General features: G+C 32.6%; 1 protein-coding gene across 24 annotated transcripts in view; it reads right to left on the reverse strand.

Annotated features, from left to right (window-relative positions):
• The window catches only part of rims2a (regulating synaptic membrane exocytosis 2a), a 315,973-nt gene extending 307,611 nt beyond the window's left edge, over positions 1-8,362 (reverse strand). For 14 of the 24 annotated variants that reach the window (XM_073926649.1, XM_073926647.1, XM_073926645.1 and 11 more), the window contains exon 1: positions 7,584-8,362. In XM_073926649.1, coding sequence (XP_073782750.1) covers positions 7,584-7,729 — 146 coding nt within the window. In that variant the 5' untranslated portion in view covers positions 7,730-8,362. The remainder of the gene's footprint in view (positions 1-7,583) is intronic. The other 10 variants (XM_073926654.1, XM_073926650.1, XM_073926642.1 and 7 more) reach the window with 1 other exon arrangement.
• Between the last annotated feature and the right edge of the window lie 2,142 nt (positions 8,363-10,504).

A 10,504-nucleotide genomic window follows, 5' to 3' on the forward strand; every position in this document is an offset into this window, starting at 1 on the left:
TTAATGGAGATAAAACGATTATTCCATCATATACCGCCCCCTTTCCAGTTGTACACATTTGTTGCTCTGCAAACGAATGCCCAGACCTTCTTTTAGGTCTCAGTACTGTCTCAATGTGATCTTCTGGCTAAATATAGGAAATAATAATAATAATAATAATAATAATTTAAAAATAATAATAATAATAATAAGGCTCAGTTTCACGTGAACATTACTAAAGGCATGAACTGTAATGCAACTTTTGCAGCACGGCAGGCGCATCGTTCATTGATGTACAGTCAAATCATTCATGTTTTAAAAGCGCGAGAGAGATCGCATTCTGATGTGTGTGTGTGTGTGTGTGTGTGTGTTCTCAGCCTCAGAGACGAGCAGAGCACACACATCTGAAGTTATCTTAATGCGAGTGCTTTAATGGTCAAATACAGGCACATTGGTGTCAAAAGGCGGTGTGTTTAGTGATTATTCATATTTACCCTCATTTATGTAATAAATAAACGAGTTGAGAATCAAAAGACGTGTGAAAGAGAAACCATAAATCAGAACTGTGCTGCTCTTAAAGTGACAGTGCGCGATATTCCTGCTGCTGACTGTTTTTATCATTAATCAAACAACAAAAGGAGAAAATCACTCTTGACTGAAGTACTTTTGTAGCTATAATTGAAGTTTTTTTCTCACAAGGAGGATGCTTACAGCACAGTTTTTTTCATATTTTTTATTCTATTGTATTAATTTCTCTTTTTTTATTTACAAGGTGGAAAATAACGGTTTATGTTGATATGATTTTTTTCTTTGCCATGATGACAGTAAATAATATTGTACTAGCTATATTTCAAGATACAAGTATTCAGCATAAAGTACAATTCAAAGGCTTAATTAAGGTAATTAGACACGTCATTTTATAACAGTAGATTCTTCTGCAGACAATCAAAAATATATTGCTTAGGGGGGCTGAAAATATTGACCTTAAATAGGTTTCAAAATATTTAAACCTGCTTTTATTCTAGCCAAAATAAAAAATAAGACTCTCCAGAAAAAAGAAAATATAGGAAATACTGTGAAAATATTCCTTGTTCTGTTAAACATAATTTTGTAAATATTTATAAAAACAATTCACAGAGCACTAATAATTTTGACTTCAACTGATAATCATTTTAAATAATCGTGATTACAATTAAGACCAAAATAATCGTGATTTTGATTTTTCTCATAATCGAGCAGCCCTACTCTGTAGATTGATTGATATTGCGCACATTTATGTCAACAACAGCAAAACCTTGCCTCGCTCATTGATGTAAGATGAATTAAAGTCCATCATAAACAACAAAAGACTTAAAATACTTCTGAAAATATATATACAGCTGAAGTCAGAATTATTAAACCCTCTTTGATTTTTTTTTTTTTTTTTTTGATTTTTTAAATATTTTCTAAATGATGTTTAACAGAGTAAGGAAATTTTCACAGTATGTCTGATAATTTTTTTTCTTCTGAAGAAAGTCTTATTTGTTTTATTTCAGCTAGAATAAAAGCAGTTTTAAATAAAAAAAAAAAGTTCAAGGTCAAATTATTAGTCCTTTTAACCTATATATTTTTTCTATAGTCTGTAGAACAAACCATCATTATACAATAACTTGCCTAATTACCCTAACCTGCCTAGTTAACCTAATTAACCTAGTTAAGCTGTTAAATGTCACTTGAAACTGTATAGAAGTGCTTAGAAAAATTTCTAGTCAAATATTATTTACTGTCATCATAGCAAAGATAAATTAAATCAGTTATTAGAGATGAGTTATTAAAACTATTATGTTTAAAAATGTGTTGAACAGATCTCTCCGTTAAACAGAAATTGGGGGGGGGAGATAAACAGGGGGGGCCAATAATTCTGACTGTATATATTCATCACTATAAAGCATTCGAATCTAAAAGTAACTGGCTAATTAAAACAGATTAATGTGTGATCAATACAGGTAGAGTACACAACCAGCAAAAAAAAAAAAAAAAAAAAAAAAACATTTGATGCAACAAAACACTTAAACTTTGTTTTACGTACAAAACAAGCACTTATTGAAACAAAATGAGTCATTCCGAACTTCTATATCAAAAAGACAATAGCTGTGTCTGACAACTCTCCCCGCTGACAATACGTGTACTTTCTATGATTAATCATTTCTGGAAAATTGACATGTTAATTTCAGACAGGAGTTGACAGAAATTACTGTGATATTCAAGATACAGAAATTATGTCACTGTGATTGGTCAGACCGCCTGTCAATCAAACTCCGGGCCGAGAGACATTTGTAAAAATCCACATGTGCACATCAACTTTGGCAGGAAACAATAAAAGCCTATTATAGTTCAATTAAAATAATATACTACCAATTTAACACGATATCAGGCTAAAACCAAGAATGTTTTAAGTTAATTTAAGCCGAAAATTCAAAGTGAAGTTAAACCAGCAGGGTAAACATCTTTGATCTCTCATTGGTCAGCAGAGATTATGAAAACAGGTAGGCGTGTCTGATATAGAATTCACATTTAACTTATTTCTTCAGTTTAGTCTGTCAAGGTCAGGCGTACACACGTAAATATATCTGAGAGTTGATTATAGTAGAAATTGAAATTGTATCTAACACACAGATTGGCATGGTTGTTTTTCCTCCATGTTCACCACAGTAAATGTGCTTTAATTAAACCTAACTTTTGTATGAAGTAATCGTAAAAAAAATTGTGATTGAAGGTGATTGTGATGAAAAGCTTATTTGCAGAGCTGGTACAAATACACATCAGAATAGGGAAGAAAAGGGATTTAAGTGACTTTAAACATGGCATGGTTGTTGGTGCCAGACGGGTTGGTCTAAGTATTTCAGAAACTGCTGATCTACTGGGATTTTCACGCACAACCATCTCTAGGATTAACAGAGAATGATCTGAAAAAGAGAAAATATCCAGTGAGCGGAAATGCCTTGTTGATGCCAGAGGTCAGAGGAGAATGGTCAGACTTGTAGTACTAGTAAGTTGTACCCAATAAAAAGGCCAATAATAAGGCCGGTGAGTGTACAGTGCTCAACATATCGTCACCTTAGAATTATAAGGTTCTATTTGACATTTTTGTCAAAACTAAGTTATTCACACATTCTTAATACATGACAACTTATGTACATTATGAAGTTTTTTGTGTAATTTGTTTACATTAAGACTATTTATTTAAAAAAAAATTTAAATGAAATATTTTTATTTATTTATATATATATATATATATATATATATATATATATATATATATATATATATATATATATATATATATATATATATATATATATATAGTCAGTGAAACATTTTTACTGTTTATTAAACTTTGTTAAACAACTCATTTGCTCATTGTCTGTCTTCTTTTCAAGTCTTTTAATTTTATATTAAGCCTTGAAGGGCAAATACCTAATTTAATTCATGGGGCATATAATTCAATAATTCATATAAAGCATATAATTCAATAAATAGGACCATATTAATAACATAAAATCAACATCTACACTGGACAAATCTGTCTTGTATGCTTGATTTAAACAAGAAAAAAATATTCATCCTAAAACATTAAATGGAACCTTATAATCTCTCATTTAAATGAATATTTTCTATAGGAAGCTTAACAATTTTAAGCTTTTTTTTTTTTTAAAGAGCAAAATTCAAGAGAAACAAACTAACAAACAAAAAAAAAAGTATAAAATTTTGTTGACATTTTTGCAGTTTGTAATTTTTTCCAATATTTTGCATACATATTCCATACATTTATGTAGAGCACTATAAATATAGCATTTTATTTATCTCTTTATTGGTCTGATGGCTGTCTGAAATACTCGATTGTGATTGGTCAGTCGTGACATTCCAACAAAATAACAAGCTCAATCAAAATCTACTCAGTTGACATACTAAAAAAAAACATCTATTAACTTTCTAAGTAGATCTTAGAAGAAGAGATCAATAATCCAAACAACGTCACATCCCCTTTAAATAACCCAAATGAAAGTATGGCCTTGTGAACCAGCAATGAGAATGTGATCGCTCTGTGGGTCACATGACACGGCCAGCAGCTCCGCACATTCACTCTTCAGTATAAGTAACAGTCAGAGGCCAACAGGCCGCCGTGTTGTTGTGTAACTCTAAACCGGCCGTTCGCACAGAGATCACAGGCCTCGTGACAGCGTCCACACCGATGCTAACAACCATTACATGACATCAACATTAGCTCTCTCCAAACTATGAATGGTGGATGTGTGTATTTAAGAGGGAGGGATCAAGTGACTCACCTAAAACACACACACACACACACACCAGCACTGAGGTGGCAGTCAGCTTTATGTCTGTGACTCATGTTTACTTCACTTATTACACGCAATCGGCTCTATTTCCATGCTGCAGTGTTAATATTTACCTAATGATAGAAGCACATCTCCACACCCTCGCAAAAAAAAAAAAAGAAATATCCATAAGCTAAAGATGATGCTCCATGCTAGCTCATGGAATCACAAATACCTCTCTGTTTGGATCCTGGAAAGTTTGTTGCATTCATTTACTAGTAAAATTGTGATGGAGTTCTGGTTTGTAATTGTGTTCCTGAGGTAAACATTTGTATTCCTGGACCTTATGCTTATGCAATATTATTGATTTTTTTATGACATATATAATTTTTAAAACATTTTTGTACACTTATTACTATAAATAAAGCTAAATTTGAATTTTGATTAGAAATGTGCATTGGTAAGAAATTAATCTGTTAAACTTTAAAGATTTGTCCACCATAAAACCTTACATTGGATTAGTTTTGTTTAATAGCCAAAAATATGTTCTTAATACGTTAAACCTTTTAAACGTGGACCACAAAACCTCATGTTGCCTTATCCGTTTTGAATAACAGCCAAAAATACGTTCTGTGGGTCAAAATTATTGACTTTTATGCCAAAAATCATAAGAACATTAGTTAGAGATTATGTTCCATGAGATATATTGTATATTTCCTACTATAAATACATTAGAACTGAATTTGTGATTAGAAATGTGCATTACTAAGAACTTAATCCGTTAAACGTGGACCACTGACGTTATGTTGGATGGGTATGTTTTGGGTAATATCATTATTATTATTATTATATTATTATTATTATTATTAATATGTTTGGGTCAAAATTATTGACTTTTTTATGCCAAAAATCATAAGAATATCATGTTCCATGAAGAGATGTTGTACATTTTCTGCTATAAATAAATAAGAACTCAAATTTTGATTAGAAATGCGCATTGCCAAGAACTTAATCTGTTAAACATGGACCACAAAACATTGTTACCTTATCTGTTTTGGGTATTAGCAGAAAAATAGAAAACATAGTCAAAATTATTGACTTTTTATGCCAAAAATCATGAGAATATTAGGTAAAGATGGTGTTCCATGAAGATATGTTGTACATTTCCTACTATAAATACATAAGAACTTAATTTTAGTTGAGACATGTGGATTAAATCTGCACTTAATCTGTTAAACGTGGACGTTATTGTTAAACGTGTAAAACTTATGTTGCCTTATGTTGGATGGGTTTTGTTTTGGGTAATAGCTAAAAATACATTGTATGGGTCAAAATTGCTGACTGTCAACAATCATAAAAATATAAGTTAAAGATCATGCTCCAAGACATGTTGTATATTTCCTACTATACATAAATCAGAACAGAATTTATGATTAGAAATGTGCATTACAAAGAACTGGTAAACGTTAACCACAAAACCTTATGTAGTCTTATGTTGGATGGGTATGTTTTGGATAACAGCCAAAAATATGTTGTAAATGTCAAATTATTGACTTTTTATGCCAAAAATTATAAGAATATTGGTTAAAGATCAGGTTCCATGAAGATATGTTGTATATTTCCTACTATAAACACATCAGAACTGAATTTTTGATTAGAAATGTGTATTGAAATGTGCAAGTTAATTTGAACAATGTTAAAGATTCAGTTTCAAACTATAGATTGTCAAATAGTTGCATCTCAGCCAAATATTAGTCTATATATAGAAAATAGCAAATATTACCATTTGATGTGTTTTTTTATGTGCAAATTCTTATACATAAGAAACAATGACAAAAAATACTGCTCTAATAAACAATGACTATGCATATTGTATATATGTAGATATATTTTAAATCACACACAAATGTCACTACAAATAAAAAAACAAAGGAACAACAAAAATGTTTTACGCTCTGCTGTTTGTTTTCTGTTAACTATATATGAATGATAAAAGATTTTCTTGGTTTGTCTGACTTTCTATAAACACAAACCAGGAGTTTTCAAACAAACAATTCACAGTAAAAATTGTAGAGATTGGTTGTAAATCATGAGAGAATCCATTTATTTTATTATACTGACAAGATTTACACTTCTAATAATATGTCAGGGATAAGATAAGATATATAATGCTACACATGTAATATTTTAATTGCTTCTTTCAGTGAAAACGAACTACATAAATTGTCAGAAGAATGACATATATAAATGAACAAACATATACAAAAATGTGGCCATAAGTTTAACACTTTTCAAAACTGAAATGTATGCATTACTTGTAAAAATAAACTTTCCATAAATGTATGCTTTGTTAGGATATGACAATACTGGCAGAGATAAAAATAAATAAATAAATAAATAAATAAATTTAAAAATAATAATAATAATAATAATAATAATAATAAAACTGAGAAAATAGCCTTTAAAGTTGTCCAAATTTAGCGCTTAGCAATGCATATTACTAATCAAAAAATATGATATATTCACAGAAGGAAACGTGCAAAATATCTTCATGGAATTCGATCTTAATATACTAATTATTTTTGGCATAAAAGAAAAATGTATACTTTTTGACCCATAATTTCCTTTACTTTTCTATTTTTTTACCATTTCAAACACCCATTCAATAAAAGACTAGTTTTGTGGTCGAGGGTCAACAAACACAATCAGTTTTACATTTTGAAGTCATCATAACACCTGGACGCATGAAAAAGTTTGCAAAGCCCCGTTAAATTGAACAATTCCCTCAATTATTGCACAGGTACACATCCAAAAATGTGGCAAAAACATATTTAATAGACAATCAAATAACTCAAGACCTATAATAACATGTTTACTTAAAGCAATGTGGAATAAAACACCTCTAATTCTCCATATTCTCCTCACTCTGAAAGCCATTGAGTGTGGTTTGTAAGTCAGTGGACAGCGCCGTGGTGCTGAAACCTCTGGCGCCGCAGCCTCAACGCTCAGGTCAAAACAACATCAGATATTCACATCGATTAAACCGGAATAGCGTGCTGGTATACTATGAGCTGTCATTATGAACTGTGCACTAGTAACACAAGCGAAAATGGCGCATAATGCAATCCCAAAGCATGAAGACAATCAAGCAAAGGCCTGATCTCCAGAAACCCAAATCTCCCACTACACCATCATATCAGTCAAACCAACAGAGATTTCACTTTCTATCTCCAGGATTCAACTCGAAATGTGTTTTCTTTAAAGATACAAAACAGAATCAGCTCTTACTTCAACATTGACTGCTCCTTCTCCTCCTCTTTCTTCTGCCTGTCCATGACACCGAGGATGATCTTCCTCTCCTCCTCGGTGAGGTGGCTCAGGTCCGGCATCTCCGGCAGGACAGGCCCGCTGCGGGGCCCGGCTGGAGCCGACATCTTTACACGCCGATGCTGAAGAAGATCAATAACCAGACTTAATCCATGATGAATGCAAGGTCTATTTGATCAATCATCATCATCTGATCAGGATGATCAGGAATCAAAGCATCACAACCCACAGCAGCATCTCTGATGACGCTTGAAAACACTTTTAAAAAGGTCGTTAGGTTAGACTACCGGTGAAATGATAACAGTGTGAGCCCTTAGACTGTAGTACATGGGTTTTACAGCATCAGATCAATCATTCTCAGAGCAGCTGGTCCTTTTAAAGGCTACTGAAATGAACGCGATGCCGTCTGATGTTCTCCTCTTCCTCAACTCAAAGAGAAAATTAGTAAAGCGACGACGCATTATGAATAAAAGAGCAGATCTCAGATGTTTATTCCAGATCTCAGTTGAGGATGTGAAAGAGCCTCTTGCCTTTTATTTGGCCATCATCCTGTTCAATCCTGTCTAACCCATCGCTGTCATCGTCCTGGGAAAGTTCTTTTGCATCTCATAATAAACGCTCGTTTCCCTTTTGTGTCCCTCTGCTCCGTCGCCTCGCTTTCCTCCAGCTTTAATAATTCTTGAAGATATCTTAAATACACAAAAATGGATGCAGCGACACAGAATCCCAACTGGAAGAGTGTAGGAGGAGCTAAACCGCCCGGCCGGGAGGCGAATTTACTAATCGTACTATGGCGAAATGCTAGCTATGAATATTCATGAGGCGGCGTTTGTGATTGGAGCGAAGAGACTCGACGTCAGCACGGTCTACTTAACATTCTAAAGATGGCGTCGGGCATTGGAGAGCATGGAATAAACGTCAGTTAATATCCATAAAGCTAACATTGACGGGTATTTGTACATCCACAACTCGGATAACTACAGAGGAAATGATTTTATATTCATTGATTCACACTACAGCATATACCTGAAGTATTCAGTTTTATACTACATGTTCTTAAAATAAAACATTACACAATACACACTACGCTCCTAAAACATCACAATTTCCTTTGCATTTAACAAAACGTTCCTAATTAGACTTAAAGTAAAACTTTTTTTATATTTTACATAATAATACAGTATTTCTCAACCACGCTCCTGGAGGACCACCAGCACTGCATGTTTTAGCTGTCTCCTCTGTCACACCTATTACAGGTCTTTCAGTCTGCGAGAGGATCATACAGACTGCTTCCAGATGCTATTGGTCTATGCTAATGAGCTATTTGTCTGAATCAGGTGTGTTGGCTTAAGGAGACAAGGAAGATGTGCAGCACTGGAGGTCCTCCGGGAATGTGGTTGAGAATCACTGGTATAACACATTAAAATATGATCTTTCCTAATTGTTTGGCCAGACAATTGTTTGTTCAATATTTTAATTACCAAATAGTAATGAAAGAATTAGTGACAATTAGCCAAATAGATAGTAATTCTGTTATTCAGGAATAAAGCAGGAACTACTGATCTATATATGTTAAATGATCAAGTCTTGACTGTTATACGTCTCCTTGATGGCATGAATTTTAATCAAAACCTTTGCCATAGTAGGACTCGCAATTTCATTGACAGCAAGTGGAAAACCATAGTAAAAAGGCGGACTGGACTGTGCACTAGAACAGGATCGGTCTTCATATCTAAAAATAACCTGAGCAGGGCCTCTTGACTATGAAAAGTATGGACCCATAATGCATCAATTTATAACAATCTTTATGAATTAATACTAAATCATTTCTTTTTAAAGAGATAATATACAATAACGTTTTAAACTGCTAAATAAAACATCGTGCATATTGTTGATTTAGAGCCAAAATTAAAATACTTGAAGCTAAACTCATATTTATGCATTAATGAATTAAATATTAATTGGGTGATTCTTGATGTCCTTTAAGAATGCTCATTAACTATGACCTTCATTGATAGGACCCTTTTTACATTATATAATGCACAGTCCATTAGTTAACATGGTCATTCATAAGTGATACTGATCCATTGAACATTGTTTACAATATATTAAATGCAAGTTACAAAGTGTTTCTAAGGTCTTGCTATAAAGGCTATTTCTGACAATATTGATTATTCCTTACCCTCATTTATCAGATCCCTATATAGGTGAGTATTAAGAGAGTAGATTGAGATGATAGGATTATGAAGGGGTGAAGATAATCGTATATCTCATTAAAGCATTAAAGGCTTTTACAGGATGAGGAAAAACAGCTTTGCACATGCCACAAACAAACATTAAATATCAAGTTTGCATTAAATAATTAGTATAGATTTCTATAAGAGAGTCAGAAAGTGACCCAATACTCACCTTTCTTTCTTACCTTAGTACATTATTGCAGTCCCTCAATTGACTTCAAATATGGCCAAAACAACAACAGTGAGAGCACCTAAAAGGTAATCTTTATTTTACATATGGGAGCACAAAACCAGTCATTAAGATCAATATTTGGCTTATATCATTTGAAATCTGCATAAAAAAGCTTCCATTGATGTATGGATTGTTAGAACTGGACAATATTTTTGGATTTGGAATCTGAGGCTTCAAAAAACATGCAATACTGAGAAAAGATTGCCTGTAAAGAAGAAATTAAGTTCTTAGCAATACATATTATGAATAAAAATTACAATTTTGATACTTTTATGGTAAGAAATTTACTAAAACATTTTCATGATGGATGATTTTTGGCATGAAATAAAAAAACTATTAATTTTGACCCCTACAATGTGCTTTGGGCTATTCCAATAAATATACTCGTAAAACTTAAAGACTGGTTTTGTCAT

This window comes from Danio rerio, chromosome 16 (assembly GCF_049306965.1).
Source record: "Danio rerio strain Tuebingen ecotype United States chromosome 16, GRCz12tu, whole genome shotgun sequence".
Lineage (NCBI taxonomy): Eukaryota > Metazoa > Chordata > Actinopteri > Cypriniformes > Danionidae > Danio > Danio rerio.